Source organism: Aythya marila, assembly GCF_965140915.1.
Source record: "Aythya marila genome assembly, chromosome: 1".
Lineage (NCBI taxonomy): Eukaryota > Metazoa > Chordata > Aves > Anseriformes > Anatidae > Aythya > Aythya marila.
In genome coordinates, this window is record NC_139042.1 from 140,860,515 (window position 1) to 140,878,610 (window position 18,096).

Here is an 18,096-nt window from a genome sequence, read left to right on the forward strand (position 1 = left end):
GGATGGACAGTGAATCTGGAGTTGAGATTAGACAACAGAGGCACACGGAACAAGGTATCTTCACTAACTCTCAGAGAAGTCAGGAATGTAAGTTTAGGGCATACTGACTTCAAATACCAAACATTTGTGGAGGTATTAAGCAGAATAATTTCCAAAATTTATATTTTTATAACATAATTTATGCATATATACATATATACACACACACATGCACATATACTAAATCAAGCAACGAGAAACTTCACTTACACATCCATACCTATTAATTCCTCTTCCCATAAAAAAGCTTTTTATGGTTTTAATAATATTTGTTGCTACTTTAATCATTTGATTCAGGCTTGGATATTTAATTAACATGAGTGTTTGATCTTCTGCCTTTGTTGCCATTAATATAGTCCAAGAATGAGAAGCTGAAAGAGAGATTAGTTTCTGCTGCATACAGCTGGCTGCTATTAAAGCTAAACCAAGCAAGTGAAAAGCTTGTTTAATAACCAGTTAATTAGCAGCACAGAGAGGTATTGACAGGATTTGTTGGGCTTGTTAGTTCAGTTTACACGTTTATTAGCAAAAGACTTGTGGTGTTGTGTCAATCCATTTAATCCTGTCCTTGCTGGCAGGCTGTGTCCCATGAGATCATGGAACCAATTTCCAGCACACTAACTCCTCTTTCCAACTTAGCTATCAACAAAGCTGACCATGTGTGTAAACACAAGGCTCATATTTTCTTCTTCCTACATACTGGAATGAGGCTTCAGGGGGCTGACAGCATATTTTTAAATATCTGTGTTTGGACTTGCCTTGGAAGTCATGGATCTTTTTGAAGAGATTGCTAATAACAAAACAGTAAAAACTCATTTGATAATCAAAATAGGGTTGTGAATAACCATGCTGGTAGCAGTGAGGTAGATTTTAGATACTTTTTGCTTCTGTAAAAGCTAATTCTAAGACTACATTCAAATACTTCTCTTCAGCTGATAGTGTCAGTGATGGTTTGGAGTCCATAGTCAGTGCCTGCAGCTCTTTAAGGTGATTTTCTAGACTAGGAAGAGTAAGTTTTTCTCCCAGTCATTTCAACTGTACTGAACAAAAATTTACAGTAAATATTTGAGTTGGTTTGCCTTTGTCTTGCAATCCAAGGAAAAATTAACTAGTGGTATTGCATGAAGACACCTGCTAATTGATCATCTACAGGAAAGCTTATTTCTTGGTGTAAATATATTCCTATGGAAGTGCTGATGGACTTATGGATCAAGTTTCTACACTTCTGTTATTTTAGGAATTATGTGTCAATAAAAATGTGTCAGTAAAAGTAAAAAATAAAAATATATATATGCTCCAAAATCACGTATGCAACTCGGTTGACATGTATACATGTACATCATTCCCTACTAAAAATACCAGGTGACAGTATACAGTCTTTAGTCATCATTCAAGAAATAAAGTAATAAAGTAACAGTAATAGTGGTTTTATCTTAAACAGGGACAGTGATCACATACAAATAAGATTTTAAGATTTAAATATCATATTTGCCAAAAAGCAGAGGTAGGGAAAAATATAATTAAAAGCTTTGCTTTAAAACACTCACCAATTATATGGAAGCTTTCCATCTCTCTCTAAAGATGCAAAGTTGACAAAGGTTCCAGCCCCACACTCCCTGTTTCAGGAAGACAGTTGGGTATAAAGTTACCATTTTTGGATTTTCAATGCTTGCAATGATTTTGATTTAACAGAGAATTCCAGAAGTTTCTGGGAAGTGCTGAGCACTCACATTTGTGACTAGGTCTGAGATTATGTATTATAAACACAACTGAAATCCCTCAATATAGTCCTCCAAAACCAGTAAATGTTCAATACCACCCAAGACCAGGGTCTTTAATAATCTTCAAAAAGGCTGAAAAAAAGGAAAAGATTGGTAATAAAGAACTGAAATAAACCACATCTTCTGTTCAGATTTGGGCTTTCTATAGCCTGGCACTACCACTACTTGCTGGCTTCAGGACACAGACTAAGGATTTACTTTTCTACACTAAATATTTATAGTCCCACCTTCTATAAAGAGAAGATGCATAATTGTCTACATTTGACAGAGACATGGTAACTTTGAATTCACATAATAAATGTGAAAAGTACTGAATTTCCTGAGTAATATCCCAGTAAATTTATCACAAATTAATTATTTTCTGCTACAAATGATAAAATGACTTGACTATTTTTGTTTCCTTGATTTAAACCAACAGTTGCTTGCAGACTCTCATTGGATTTACTTTTAATTTCCTCCTGGGTTTTTTATCTTCTTTGACTAGAAGCAGTGACAAAGAAGGGAAAAACTTTTTGGGCTGCCTGTGCAGTAATTCAATAGGAAAGAAAATTAATTTAGCCAGGATTTTCCCAGAGCAAGTCACATGTAAAAGAAACAAAACACATACTGTCCACTGAAAGATATGGCCTGAAAAATCTTTGTTATGTGGTCATCTCTAGCATGGAATATATAGCCAAGATACAACACACAAAAGGTAGTCTGCAAGGTAGCCAAGTCCAAGATTATTTACAAAAGCTTTTTACATGAAATCATTTTCTTTCTCTACACAGAAGAGTAAATTAATATAAACTCTACTACACTGATAAAAAAAAAAAGAATGAAGACTCCAGGACCCTCCCAGACCCGGGAGGTGAAACACATACAGAGAGTTTGGAGAATCCTCCACAGTTCTCCCTGGTTGACAGGGCTTAGGCCTTACATGGCACCTGAAATACAGCATCCTGGGCCTGATTAACTAACCATCTCATCTGTTGACACAGAAAATCTGTTCCAAGCCATATGAAAGATTTGCAAAGCATCTTCATGTCCTGCCCATGCCTAGTTGCCTCAGACCCTAATCACCCTTCAGGTTTTTGACACAAACCTTTTGTAACAGGTGACTGCACTTCTCATTTACCCAGTCCAGCAAAGCTCATAATGAGACAAAGGTTGATGCTCATAGCTAAGGTCCAAAATGAAAATTGAAAGAAAAGACTTGATACTCTATGCTCTTAAAGAGTAGAGAGACTGCTTTTTTGAAGGTATCCTACTCACAAGCATCTCGAACATCACCCATGCACACAAGCTGCAACTAGTATCATGATGTGTTCGTTATTGTCTGAATGTTTTGGAATTAACATCAGTCTGGTCTTACCTGGCCATTTGTAGATGTTTTCTCCTGAGTACAACAAGAGTCACCAGCAGCAGTCCAATCAGAAGGATACTTAGGATGGCTAATACAGAGATTACCACTATGTTGGGATTCATCTCGGTGACTGTACATACAAACAAGAGCTCTTGGTTATTCAGGTCAGAAGAGCTAACAGTTCCCCACCTCCACCCCTGTATGTTGATAGTTATTTTTATGTACTGTTCAGCCTGGAGTTTTCCAAAGAGAAAAATCTACCAGTATAGATAAAAGGAAGTTTTGAATAGTTATTGATCTTACTAAATTTCTGTGAGGAAATGACTTCACTGTGGCATTTTGTTAAACTTTGACATGTCCTGATACATATCTATATATCTATATATAACTTTTATCTGTCATTTTAACACAAGATAAAAGGCAGAAGGAAATATAAAATACATATATTCTTCATCATCTATGTCTCCAAAGCACGTTTCAGTTCTGAAGATGTTCTTCGGTAATAATATCTTCTCAGATCCAAAGGCCAAGGCTTCATTAATATACTGTGTTGAAATTAATTGAATGACATTGGCAAATAATTTTTAACACTATATTCTATTTTAATTATGATCTTGAATCAGCTCTCAATAACAAAACCTTGATTTATTTTTGTTCAATACAGTTTTACTAGCATGAGACCAGATACCCTATTCTGCTCGTAGTGAGCAGAATAAGAAAAAAACCTGCCTGCTTTACTTGCTCAGAATAACTTTACATCAACAGTTGCCTAAAGAAGCATTTTTTAGACTACAAATCATGGAGATGGAGTAGTGTATGATGTATAGAACCCAGTGACTAAAGCTATGTGACTCCCTAACTAAGCAGAGATGACACTGATCATTCTGAATGGGAGACTAAAGAAAAGTCCAGTGCTCAGGGCAGTTTAACACTGATTTTCTTTCTCTGCAGAGCTAGACCTCATTACATGCCCAGGCAGCCTGCATCAGGAGCTATCTCTTCAGGGTTTGACTGCTCAGGATAACCTATTCTCCCTTCTCCTTCTCTCTCACCCTGTCTCCAATTCCTCAATGAAAGCAAAAAGTGATTTTTCTCCCTAGCAGCTCATCAATATGATTTTCCTTGTTTCATTTGGGCTTGGCTGAGGAGACATTTTTCTCCATAAATGTCATCAGGCAGTATCTTGATGTTCAGCCTCGAAACCACAAACCAGGTCCTTAACTTCTAAAATCCAGTAGAGAACTGAGCCACTAGTTTGTAACTTTGCAAGTCAAACCCCAATCGTTTTTTTTTAATAAAAACTTTTTGAAGTTGCTTCCCCATCCACATCTGGCAGCCCTTCCATGACACAATCAGTGTTGCCAGCATTACTGAGAGCAGCTTTACAGAGAAGCAAGGAGAAACAGATGTTGCCACTGAAGGAAGAAGAAGAAAGCAAAAAAGTGCTGCTTACCCATGGTAGAAACCGCAATGAAAGTGGGGACACTGGGGCTATTGTGGCTGAAGGTGGTCACACTGCAGTTGTAAGAGGTGGCAGGGGTAAGGCTGGAAATAGTCACTACGTGTGAAGAGACAGTGACAGGTTCCTACAGACATGGGGAAAAATACACTGTAGTTTGTCTCTCTCGTGAATGCAAGAGCACAATCACTGCTCCCCTCTCCACCCACTTATTTGACCTGGTAAAGTTAGGTTTGGTGAAAAAGGCAGAGATTCAAAACCTAGACGAGGTAATTGGGGCCTGACCTTGAAAATAGGCAGGTAATCTGACAGAAGAGGGGAGAGAAACAGGGGTAAAAACAGCACACAAATAGCAGGGGTGAAAACATGGGTGAAAACACCCCAGAGCACCCCAGGGAGTCCCAGAGCCCCTTGGGGCGGGCAGAAGGGTGCCTCGTAGGCGGCTGTCAGTTACACATGTGGTGGGGTCAGGTGCTGCATCCCCCAGGACATCCCCAGAGGTCAGCAGAAGTTGTCCTAGGGTCAGCAGGAAGCTCATGAGCTCTGGTTACCAAAATACATTAGGAGGAACATAGTTATTTTTATTCAAAGTGCAGCTAAGGTAGTCACAATCTCTACACCCTTGAATAAACAGACCGCATCCGTGTCAGAGGCTATTCCTCTGGGTGTGAAGAGCTGTGAGCCTTCTGAATGGCCGAAGCAAAAAAAGAAAAAAAAAATTAGAGAAAAGTCTTTGGGTAATAACCATGATCAGATATTCCACGCTTGTTTTTTGAGCCAGAAGAAATTCTTTACATAATATCTTTATATAATGTTTTAATTAACACATCCCTGGTTTTATAAATACTGATCTGGCAAAACAAAACAAATACCACACATGCATCAGTTTAAAGATACATGTCCTTATGGTCCTCAAAAGCTTTTCTTTACTCTCCAGAAGGGCCGGAGGGGGGTTGCAGATGCAACAACAGGGATGCTGAGCCAGTGGTTTAGAAAGGCAACAAGGAGAATTTTCACAAACGAACTCACTCCAGATGCAGAGTGCAAGATCCTGCAGCAAGCCCTGAGCACTGGATTTTTTCAGTGTCTTGTTGTCAGCCATGGGCTCCTTCTAGACTAGCAAGGGTTCCTGTTGCAGTGCAATTCTGAGTTATATTACACAGATGATATGTACATGAGTGTAAGAGAGGAGAGCTTTATTCCCTGAGCTGAAGGGAGTGAACATAGTTTGGCAATTGGACTTGATATGACTTTTTCTTTCTATTTTCCCCTCTAGAAAAATTTAAATTAATCAACCAAAAGATGTTCAAATGTGAAAAGCTGATGCTTTTCATTTTGCTGATTTAAATATAGAAGAAAGGTACAAAAATATTCATGTAATTAGCATGGAAAATCGTAACTAAAGATTTTTCACCAGTCTAATGAGAAAACATAATTTTTTTAAGGTTCTAAAAGGAGCCCTTCCCCCTTTTACATTGAGGCAGAAAAAAGAGTGATGAATCTAATGAGAAGTGAGCTGGTAATCTCTGTGCATTTCCCCTTCACTACCAGATGTTCACGTCAACAAATAAGAAACCCACTGAAGTTCCTGCCAAATGGAGCAGTCTTTTCCTCATGCTCTTAAAACATAACTGCTCAGCACTAAAGCTGCAAGTCCTGTGGTACCTCCCTTGCCCAATCACATCATTATTTTGAATCTCTGCTAAGTATGTAATAACTTCCTGATCTTTCTTTATTCACAGTTAAAAAGCAGGAATCTAGATGTGGAATCCAAACTATCCAAAAGATTAAAGTGCATTTAAATATTTTCTCTTTTAGTCAGTACCGTTCTTGATATAAATAAAATATTAAATAATTCACAGACCGGTCTTCTATTGGGTTAAAAAGTGTGGATCTTTCAGAATGATCACTGGCCTGAGTGGGTATTTTTCACTTTTTCCCAATTTCGTGTGAACCCAAATGAAAGAATGATGTTTCATGGCATGTAATCACAGTGATTCACCAGACCATCAGCTAAATCACAAAGTAATCCTCAGATGTTGCACAACATTGGCATGCAACAAATCAAAACTACTACTGCTCCTCCTTTTCACAGAACAACTTTATCAATGTTTATGTGACCTCAGAGCACAGGTACCTTAATGGTCAGAGGAAAAAGAGGTTCATTTGTAAAGCTGAGAATGTGAGCCTAGAAGGAAATACCCTAGAAGACAAAACACCCAAGAAGCAGTAATATTTTCAACATTTGCAATGCTTGCAACATAAAGGAAATCTGAATAACAGTTAAGGTCCTACTGAACTTCACTTAACTGGCCTCAATACCAAGAAAAAAGTAAACCAGAAATAATTAGATACTGCATAAAAGATCTCAGACCCATGGTATTTAAATACGTGTATTTTACCCATTGCTAATTAAGTTATCTGACCATTTTCCCCTTCCTGCCCATTGATGTTCCCTTAATTTTGTGTCCTCTTATGTTTTGCAGAGTATATTAGAGTTCATCTCATGACTAACCAAAGATTGAGACTCTGCTGAATGTCTTGTATGCACATAGCTTTTGTTGAACCAGCAGTAATCTCATCAGCAAGACAGAAGCCAATCTTAATATTGCAAAAGAACCCACAAATTTAGCATTTGAAATGCTTTAGTAGCTCAGCTCTGAAGAGTTTAATTGTTAATCACCTTACCACATCTGGTTGAAAGACCAAACTTGTGTACTAACCATAAAATTTCATTGGGCTTTACAAGACAGATGCTAAGCAGCAGACAATAAACCTGAAGGTTTATTGGTCCAGTCAAGGTCCAGTCACACTTTCAGAAATGAAGAGCAAAAAGCAAAGAGGTGCTCACATACCTGGAGTTTTGTTTCCTGAACAGATCCAGCCTGCTGGCAGTAGACTTCAAAGAAATCAGCCACTCCTTCTTCCACCCACAGCAGAGTCACGGAGGTCTGAGTCTTGTTGACAGCAAAAAGTGATTTTGGAGGGGCTGGTTCTAGTTAAGGGAAAAATTCCTTTTATTAAGCTTATCTCTAAGTCTCTATACCACCAAGAAGAAGCAGCATCAGACAAAAATAAATGCAATCCCTGCTGCCCTTCTATCTTTCGTTTCTTTCAGATAGTCTGCCAGCATAAAGCATTGCCTCTCACGATGATAAGTGACCAATGTAAAATGGGAAGATGATGAAATGTCTTGGTTTTTCTTCTCTATTTAAACTGTTCTCTATTTGGACAGTTGGATAATCACTTCCCTTTTGAGCCGAGTCTTTCCTTGAGAACAATCAGCATTTTCTATTAATAGGAAAATGTTAACAGAAACTTTTTGAGAAGACAGCTGTCCACCTGTTAGCAACACACTTGGCCTAACAAAGTTTTACACTGCAAGGCCTGAACCAGGAGATGATAAGGAAACAGCCTCCCACAGGTGAACTCTGTCTAGGTTCACTTAGTTGTAGGAGAGGAAATAGTCATTTGACAGTTTAAAAACATCTTGTAGTCTTTTTTTTTTTTTTTTTAATCCTATTTCCAAGTTAATACTTAAGGGCCATTGGATCTGCACTTATTTCAGTTAGCTGCAGAATAAGTTTTCTCTGCTCACTGAATGCACAGGCTCAGATCTCAGAGGTCTTTAATTTATTGCTTTGGTATTTATTGCTGTTGACTGTTGTCGTGGGGTGCGACCTGGGAATAGACAAACATATACAAGGGATTGGGCTTCCTATGTGGCAAGGAGATGAACTGTGTGAAAAGAAGGCTATTGCCATCCCCAGGGCAACAGACTGAAGATTGTAAACTGCTGGGTGGCATGGGAATCATAGAATCATTGAATGGTTTGGGTTGGAAAGACCACCTTAAAGACCATCAAGTTCCACCCCACCCCAGCCACTGACAGGGACACCTCCCACTTGATCAGGTTTGCCAAGGCCCCATCCAGCCTGGCCTTGAATATTTCCGGGGATGGGGCATCCACAGCTTCTCTGGGCAACTTGTTCCAGTGCCTCACCACCCTCCAAGTGAAGCATTTCTTCCTAATATTTAATCTAAATCTACCCTCTGTTAGTTTAAAAGCATTACCCCTTGTTCCTATCACTACATTCCCTGATGAAATGTACAAGAGCACAGGAGTGCACTGCAAACACTGCCCACTGAAGCTATTATTTCCTCAGCCATCTGCTGTGTATCCAACGCCTCATTTTGTCATGCTTTAGGCTTCACTACACTCATCCTGCAGCATGGGCAGCAGGGAGGAATGGGTGGAAATGTGAGGAAAAAGAACAAAGCACGGGGAGGAAAAAGATAAAATGTCATAAAGGAAAAACTACTTAAGACATGAAGTCCTGGAAAGGCTCTGGGGATAGAAACCCTCGCCGAGGGCCCCCCTACTGCCCCCCAGCACCGCGGAGGCTCTGGCAGCGGAGGCCACACTGACCTCCAGTGGAGGTCGCCCCTCACTGCACCGCCTGCCGGGACGGTGGCCGGGTACTGAGAGCACGGGAAAGAGGGAGGGGAAAGCTTGAGGAACGGAGAAGCCCGCAGCTCAGGCATTTTTCTGTTTGTTTGATTGTTTGTGTGTTTGATTGTTCGGGTTTGGTTTTGCTGTTGAGATGCTATATACATTTTCCAAAATTATTTAAAGACCAAATTTTGATACCGATTTTCATCCCAATGCCTTCACACAATGACTACTGTCAATCTTCAAGACGCAGGCATCCCAGGTTCCTGTCTGTGGTTTGCCATCAGAGAGTACAAAGTTTAGGATTCACATTTCCAAGCTCTTCTCCAGGGCTATGAGATTTAGTAATCTACTGATGTTTGATGAAAAACATCAGCAGATTACTGATTAGATTTTGTTGGTTGGAAAGCTGCCAGGCAGAGAAGGACCTGGGAGTATTGGTGGATAGTTGGCTGAATATGAGCCAGCAGTGTGCTCAGGTGGCCAAGAAGGCCAACGGCATCCTGGCTTGCATGAGAAGCAGTGTGACTAGCAGGGCTAGGGAGGTGATCGTCCCCCTGTACTCGGCTCTGGTGAGGCCGCAACTTGAGTACTGTGTTCAGTTTTGGGCCCCTCGCTACAGGAAGGACATCGAGGTGCTTGAGCGGGTGCAGAGAAGGGCGACGAAGCTGGTGAAGGGCCTGGAGAACAAGTCCTACGAGGAGCGGCTGAGGGAGCTGGGCTTGTTCAGCCTGGAGAAAAGGAGGCTCAGGGGCAACCTTATCGCTCTTTATAAGTACATGAAAGGAGGCTGTAGCGAGGTGGGGGTTGGTCTGTTCTCCCATGTGCCTGGTGACAGGATGAAGGGGAATGGGCTAAAGTTGAGCCAGGGGAGTTTTAGGTTAGATGTTAGGAAGAACTTCTTTACCAAAAGGGTTGTGAGGCATTGGAATGGGCTGCCCAGGGAAGTGGTGGAGTCACCATCCTTGGAGGTCTTTAAAAGACGTTTAGATGTAGAGCTTAGGGATATGGTTTAGTGGAGGACTTGTTAGTGTTAGGTCAGAGGCTGAACTCGATGATCTTGAGGTCTCTTCCAACCTAGACAATTCTGTGATTCTGTGATTCTGTGAAAGTTGTCAGTCTCCAACAATGACCCAATTCCAGGATCCTGACAAACTATGTACAACAACATTTTGCTCTTCTCTCTTCCCTTCACTAATAATTTGTTATTCTTATTCCATGTGATGCTGTCACAGAAGCCTGGATGTGATGTGTGTGATGTGTGAGATTTTCTTTAAAAAATAAATAAATAAATAAATATAAATGTCACAGGACTTGCTGAAATGGTTATAGATATTTTGGAGAGTATCTGCTCCTCAGACAATCAGATCAGTGTTCTAGGGTTGGAAGCTGCCAAGATTATATTGGCAATAGCAAAAGAGTTGAGAAGAGCAGGGTGAGGACTGAGGCACTCACGTGGCTGCTTCTGTATCGTGAGGACTGCAGTGTAGATGTTGTTCCAGAAGGACATAAGAAAGTATCCCTCTCCTATAATTACATCCATATATCTGTTTCTGGATTCAGAAACACATTCCATCCCCCACTCCAGGTAAAAATGGTCTCAATTAAAACATGAGCTTTACATTTGGACACCATCCCAAGCAAATCCTCCTTCTGCCTCCAGCAAATTGCTTGATTTTTCTGCAGGTGGAAAGTTGCCAGAATGAAGCAAACATCGTGGAGGGAAGAACATTTGGCAGGAGTGCTTAAGAGACTGCCAAATGCTGAGTCGTCTATCACTTAGAATCAGTTCCCACTACTGCTAATTACAACTCTCATTGCTCTCCCTCAGAAACAGAGAGAAGGAAAACCTCTGGTAAAATATCCTTGCCATTGTCTATTCAAAGTGCAAAAAGGATAAAGGGGGAAAAAAGCAAAAATCACACACACAGAAGGCTGGAAGTGATTTATCAAAATTCTTTCCACCTTCTTGTTGTTAATGAAATAGCAAGAGCAAAATAACCATAACAGTTCAATAAGGGCCTGCCTGCACTTGCTAGTTGCTGTTTTCCCTGTTCATAAATAAACAAATAAATAATAAAGGAACACACAGCTAGGATTCATGGTGTGCAACATTAGTAATAAATGACACTTATGGACCTGTCTGAAAGGTAAAGCTAGCTGATATTTTGAAATACTCCTCCTAAAAATATCTGGGTAATGGTAGTGGGGAGGATATACTGTTGGGAATGACACACTCACATAACTGTGCACAGTCACAGCCATGGGGGAAAACAGTGGACAGGACTTGCACAGGGGAGGGAAAATCCATGGAATTTGTTTACATCTTTCAAATATTCCCTTTGATGAAAAGATGTGGAAGGAATTCAGATTCTTGTGGTTGTACTATTTGCCCCAGCACTGTTTTAGGGATTTGAGTAAAAGAGAGCCATGGAAAAAAATAAATAGACAATGATTACTCAAAGACCACAAATTCAATTAGAAATTATGGAGACCTTTAAAATCATTCCTTTCATTGTCACTCAAGAAAGGTTTACTATGTGTGTAGAGAAGATAATCCAGTTTGAAAATGGAGTTAATGCCTGTAAAAGCAGTAAAGCATGCTTCAACATTTCACAGCTTTAGGCACCTAGGGCTCAACAAGTCTATGTATGTGCAAAAGTGAAGTAAAATCTCTCAGGTACAATGGTGTACTGTCCAGTCTTCCTCAGAGGGAATGGAATGTCTTTTCTGTTAATTTCTTAGAGTAGGTTACACAATTTTCTCTTAGAAAGACGCTGGGTCCACAGCCATGAATTTTAATTAATCTATTTAGTTTAAAACAAAAATAATAATAATCTAATTGATTTGTATTTAAAGATGCACATTGGTGTTGGGGAAGTCCAGGGAGAGAGGAAAGGAAAAGGGAACCCTGATCAGGAGGCAGAAAACAAACTGAGAAATAGGCTTACCAAAACCAAGAAATGTTCTTATTTGTATTGAAAAGTTCAGCTGTGAATCTCAAGTCTCTGTTCCCAAAATCTGCATGTGCTCAAACATTAGGAAAATAAAGAAAGAGCAGATTTGTTCTCCCAGAAAGGCACTGACTCCTACTTCCACTTACAGTTAGATTCTGCTACTTTTGCTCTTTGTCAGTAATACTATTTTAGGAAGTAGGGTCACACACGGGAATGAGACAATCTTCACAGCAAGGTGAGGCAAAAATTGCAGTTTTCCAAAAGAAATGCAGTCACGGGTACTTGACTCTGAAACGAGGAAGATGCTGAATTTGCTGACACAGTTACTTCTGGAGTTTAATGTGAGAAGGAACCAATTTACAACTTGCAAACAAGCATACATTTCTTACCCAATTTCACAAGCTGGGGCAGGGAAGTATTGCTGCCTCTTTCAGTACAAGCAGTTACTGAAAGGTTGTAAATATCCCCTGGAGGCAAGCTCAACACTGCAGTCATCACACTGCGTGTTACCTACAATAATTATAGACACCAATTGTTAAATACAACCCAAACCAGACATCCTTCTTCTAAAGTTAATCTGGTCACTTAATGTAAGATAAAGAAAGTTCTGCGCAAATCATCAGATTTCTTCTGCATACTTTAGATTTGTTACATGAGCCAGTTCCCACTGACACCAAGAGTAGAAAGCCATAATGCTTAGAAGAATACCATGATGCAGAAAACAATCTTAGGCTGTATTTTCTACATGACCAGTGAAAATTAAATGAATAAATAAAATCTCTCTCACATATCTGAGAATACATTTGCATCTAGATTTTTCGAGTTCTGCAGAATCATACCAAACCATTGAGTTGAGTCTGTTGCAATGTTAAAGGAATTTAAACTCCTAAGAGTACACAAGATACTTATAGGCAAGCCTGTATATATCCTAAGGACCTGCAAATTAAATTTGTCTGGGCAAGTCTAACACCTATCTGGAGACCCACTGACATGACAATAGAACCCAGGGCCTGATGACAGATGGCATAAGATAGGCCATACTGAGCACTGACTTGAGTCACCTACAGATTTGAAACCATATATGATCCAAGACTGAGCTAAGGTTCAAATATGTGAATAATGTGAATACCTTCTTCTTATTGTAGGTGTGAGTAAGCTACCAATTTCTCCAAGGCCATGGAGAAAGATGCAGAACTCAGACACTGCAACAGACTGTTTTCAGAGGATGTGTAGTCTAACTACAAAGGGTACATTCACAATCTCATGCTGGTCACTTAATTTTCAGTCTGAAGTTTTCAGATCCAGGAGGGATGGACAGTTCTAAATGAATACTAACAGACCTATCCACATTATTTTAGTAAGTTATATAAAAACTAACCAACTTCTCCAGAGTCTTCAGAAATATACAAACCACAGGAAGAAATCATAATCACCTGGTTTTTATCTATTAATTTTAATAATTCTAGAAGAAAAAACAATCATAATAGCAACCTTAACTGTAATAAATAAGTAGCCTAAATAAATAAAGGAAGCTATTTCTGAAAGTGATTAACAGAGCTTAGGAGAACAGGTACACCCTTAAGCCTGCAAGCATGATGCACCCATATTTACAAATATAAGCAGTACCATAAAAGTTAGCAAGGTACCATAAGAGTTATGTTGTTGTAGGAATTTCCTAAAGTGTACTTGCTGGGTTCTTTTCTCCTGAAGATAACAGAAAGACAAATATTCCTCAAGACAGTTTTGAAATTTTATTGTAGACACTCTCTATATTTAAACCTTAGTTTAAACAAAGAATTTCAAGTTCAATATTCATTTTCATTTAATTTCATTTTCAATGTTTATTTTATATTTATTTAATTGAAGAATTTTCTATTCAAATATATTTTATCAGAAATTGTGGCACAGGAGTCAGATTTTTTTTCTTTAAAGAATAATTATCTTACTGAGAATGTGACTTTTGGAAGGGAGGGGAGGGAAATCACAGCAAAATTGTTTAGAATTCAATTGTTAGAGTACTTATTTGGGGGGGGGGGGGGAATAAAATGTGGCGTTTTCTTCCTCATTTGAAACCAAGATCCAAATATTGGAAGTTCCTGCCGTTCTGAAATGTCATGTTTTTGAACAGTTCCGCTAATCATGTAATTAGAATCATGGTGCAACAAGCTCCAGATGGGTGCACTCTTGCAGCCACTAGGAATCCAATGAATTCTACAGTGTTCCATCTAAACTCAAATAAAAATTTGTGATGAACTTGCACTTATGCTGAAAACCCACTTCCAATTCAGCATCTGGTGAGTCTTTCAGCTGTAGAAGGGAAACCTTTCATATGAAAAAGACCAAACACTTTTTCCACCTGTCTATGATTAAAAGTTCAATAATGGTGTTGAAGATGGTCACAGACTGCATGAAGCTGTGCTGCTGTCACTATGCTCCTGCGCTGCAGTGCTCCACCAATATTTCAAACATATCTCACTCTATGTCCAGGGACTGCTCTTTTCCTTCAGTTCAAACATGCACCTCAGCACCCTGCTAAAGCATGACTTCAATCCATAATTGGAAAACCCAGATTTATTTTCCTAAGTGATTTTTAAATTGGCTGAAAGAGTTCAGAAGAACTTCATAACATCTGGCAAGTTTTCTAACAAGTGCATAAATTCTGGGTGAAATTCTCATCTCATCAGTTAGTGGAACTTGTATTCAAATAGAAAAAGGGAAGTTATAGCAACCGGTTTGAATGAACTAAAAAAACCCTCAGCCAGTAGTGTAGTCTAGGTTATTATTAACTAGAAATTGAAAGGACTCTATCTGTTTTCTAAAAATACACTCTTTACATTCTATTGTCTGCAGTTCAGAAGTTTAATAAGCTATTTCTAAATTCTCACCTAAACCATCAAAATTTGTGTAGGATCACAATAGAAGCATTCTGCCCACTGGCTATTTTGAGAACTTGAGTCTTTAGAAGTGTATGTTCACGCTCTGAAATAACTTCAACTGACCAGGATTCTATGAATCTTGCTCAAACTGTGCAATATGAAATTATCAACTGAGGAAAAACAAAACAAAACAGTAAGAGAATTACAGTTTTCCCAGTCACACTTACGCTCTTCTTGATTTTTTTCTTCCCTTCTGCAATGACCATCCAATGCAGCATCCTGGAATGAGAGAGGTCAGTACCGTCTTCTCCATAGGTCCAAGTGACATACAAAAGGTGGTTGTAATATTCTATCGAAGTAATCTCAGGTGCCACTGGTGCTGAAGGAAGAGGACAAATACATTACCGTCAGGCTCTGGCACAACTGATTACCAAGTCCAATAATAAACTTCTGCCAAAGGATACTGTTGGGAAGAGAGCATCACAAAAACAGCAAAAACATATTAGTAAAGTCATCTGCATTTTATACAGACACCTGAGTAGTAACTGAAAGAACAGTAAAAGAGCATTTTCCTTTAGGAATGTTTGGAACAAGAGTATATTTTTGTTTGCAATCTTTCTGTTAAGAAAAACAAAACAAAACAAAACATGAAGCTAGTGACTGATATAAACCACTTTTTGATTTAACATCTATAAATGGAATTCAAAGTCAAATTAAAAGCCTCAGATATTACTTCACTGAGTTACAGCACTGAAAAGCAGTGATATTCAATGAGAAATAAATAAGAACTGTCACACTGAATTTGGATAGTTTTCTCATGGGGAAAAAAAATGAATACCTCTTCACTGAGTTTGCATCTTCCTAGGAGGAAATGTCCCAAACCTGTACTTTGCCAAAGAACATCTTTTTGAATGAAAAGTTTTGGTTCCCTTTGCTCCCAGTGTGAAAGTCCTACCATCAGAGAAGGCAGCAGTCAGCTGACAGACACCTAAGCATTAAGTGTCTAGTCTACAGGCATTTGGCAACTTTTTGACTATGTCATTAGGTATTAGGCAAAGTAGCTGTTGTGCCTCCTCTTCCTCTGTATGCCCCACCACAACCCTATGAGCCTGTTCTATGGTTTGGCTTATGGTGGATCACTCCCTAAAACTGCAATCAGGCCAGAAAAATTTTGGTTCCCTGTGAAGCCAAAGGAGAAAGATAACCATACAACCTCCAAAGATTTCCTGATAAAGTAAGTGTATAATGCAAGGAAAAGAATTTCCCCCTGGAGATGCTTCTCTCTATTAATTAGATGCTTCTATCTATTAATGGCAGAGACAGCCGTTGCCCTGCTCCCTGGCAGAGCCCTGGGTGCCAGCAGCCACAGGAAGGCAAGATGGGCTGGGAGCAGGGGACTGCCCGACGGGGCCACAAGGTGTCACTGCTGCTTTCAAGAAGACTTCTGACTTGTACACTGAGACAGTTGCCAGAGAACAGAGATTTACTTAAGTAGTTACTGAGAAAGGCAGAAAATGCAATACATGAACAATTTAGAGCCATTTAGAAACGCTTAGTAAGACTCTCCTCTCAAATTCATCTTGAAGACGCCCTTTTATGGTGTTGAGAGGAAGCAGACTTATTTATTGTAAAATCTTTAAAGCAATGTTTCTTTTAATTTCTATGGTTTCCAGACCATCCCTATCATGGATTGCATATTCTTTACAATCTAAGGTCACTACCAGCATGAATCTTATATACTATTATTAATTTCCTAACATACCTAGATATTGATGACATGCTTGCCCTCCTAAAGCTCACATAGATCTAAGTCTTAAATATTTAGAAACAGAACCTGCAGGGTACGTGAAATGAGACTACGCGCCAGGACTGATGTGTCCAACTCCCTTGGCACCATTGTCCACTGGGAGCTGAGTGGCACAGAAAGACTGTAGGAAATTACAGCTCATTGCCTGTCTGGTGGAAGAGACAGCTGAAAGCATCCACTGGACCAAAAGACAACTTCACAGTAAGGACAGATGTGGGCATACTCACCAACACTGACAGTCTGCCTGCCTTTCTTTCCATTTTTTTTTTGAATCTCAAAAGCTAAAAGCATTCTCATAGTAAACGAAAATGTTGGTGGTCTAAAGTGCCCTTACTTATGATTGCTTTAAATCCAGCTGTTTACAGCAGGTGGCATTAAAAACTCATTAGTCACCACAGCAACACCAGCAGTGCCACAATTTCTCCTTGTGTCAATACAACATCAAGCAACTGTTCCTGCAGGAGCCTGAGAGAGCAAATGCTGTTTCTGGCAAGTGTTTACTTACGAGCAGTCTGGGGCCCCCAGGCCTCCCTCCCTCCCCACTCTTCTGGAGACATCAAAACAGTTGGTGTGGGAGAGGGCTATACATCACCCAGTCTCTTCTAATACTCTTTATTCCAGAGTAGGGCCCCTGCCTAGCTATAGGCTCCATGTGAGCAGTGGGATTCTGCACTAGGGAAATGGTTTGTCTGCCCTGAGCTTGCTGCAAGGTGTGGTCCCAAACTCCCAGGTGATCCTTCTGCTGTGTTTTAAAAATCAGGCTTATGTTCCAGGTACAGAGGTTAGCTTCCCAGCAATACACAGAAGAACTGACAGATGGTATACTGTCAAGAAGATCGCAAAACTTGCTATTTAGTATTTTAAAGTTTAGTTTTGGCCTTTTTTTGTTTTTCTTTTTTAAATTCTTGGCAACCTTCTCAGGCTGTGCAGGAGAGGTAGCGTTATTCGGAACAATGCAGAAAGGGACCAAGTGCTGCATAAAAACATCTGCTTGCTCCCACTCTGGAAAGAAACAGGCTGAGGGAGATAAAGAACTTTGCAGTCTCCTCACAACTTGAAACAGTGTAAAAGTGCATCTACTGGGGCACTAAACATTTCAAATTTGCAGACATGAAAGAGTAGTCCCAGGACAAAAATGAAGAGTATTCAACTAATAAGGTAATCAGAGGGCAGGAGGGTATTTAATGCTCACATTCAATGGTGATTGCATATAGATAAGCCCTTCTAATTTGGTCATTCTGGATTTATTTATCAGGATTCTTCCCTTAACATTTGGCTCACTGGTATTCAACATTTTCATCAATACTCTATAAGTAAAAGCACAGCTGATAAACCACGCAAGTAGCACAGCAACTGGCAGAGTAGACAATCTGGACAGG

At 39.6% G+C, this 18,096-nt stretch overlaps 1 protein-coding gene across 2 annotated transcripts in view; it reads right to left on the reverse strand.

The window, feature by feature from the left end:
• Positions 1-18,096, reverse strand: part of PTPRO (protein tyrosine phosphatase receptor type O) — a 159,585-nt gene that overhangs the window by 22,730 nt on the left and 118,759 nt on the right. For both annotated transcript variants that reach the window (XM_082751525.1, XM_082751526.1), the window contains 6 exons: positions 15,138-15,289; positions 12,424-12,544; positions 7,480-7,619; positions 4,619-4,751; positions 3,175-3,295; positions 1,587-1,655 (listed from right to left, as the gene is read on the reverse strand). In XM_082751525.1, coding sequence (XP_082607651.1) covers positions 1,587-1,655; positions 3,175-3,295; positions 4,619-4,751; positions 7,480-7,619; positions 12,424-12,544; positions 15,138-15,289 — 736 coding nt within the window. The remainder of the gene's footprint in view (positions 1-1,586; positions 1,656-3,174; positions 3,296-4,618; positions 4,752-7,479; positions 7,620-12,423; positions 12,545-15,137; positions 15,290-18,096) is intronic.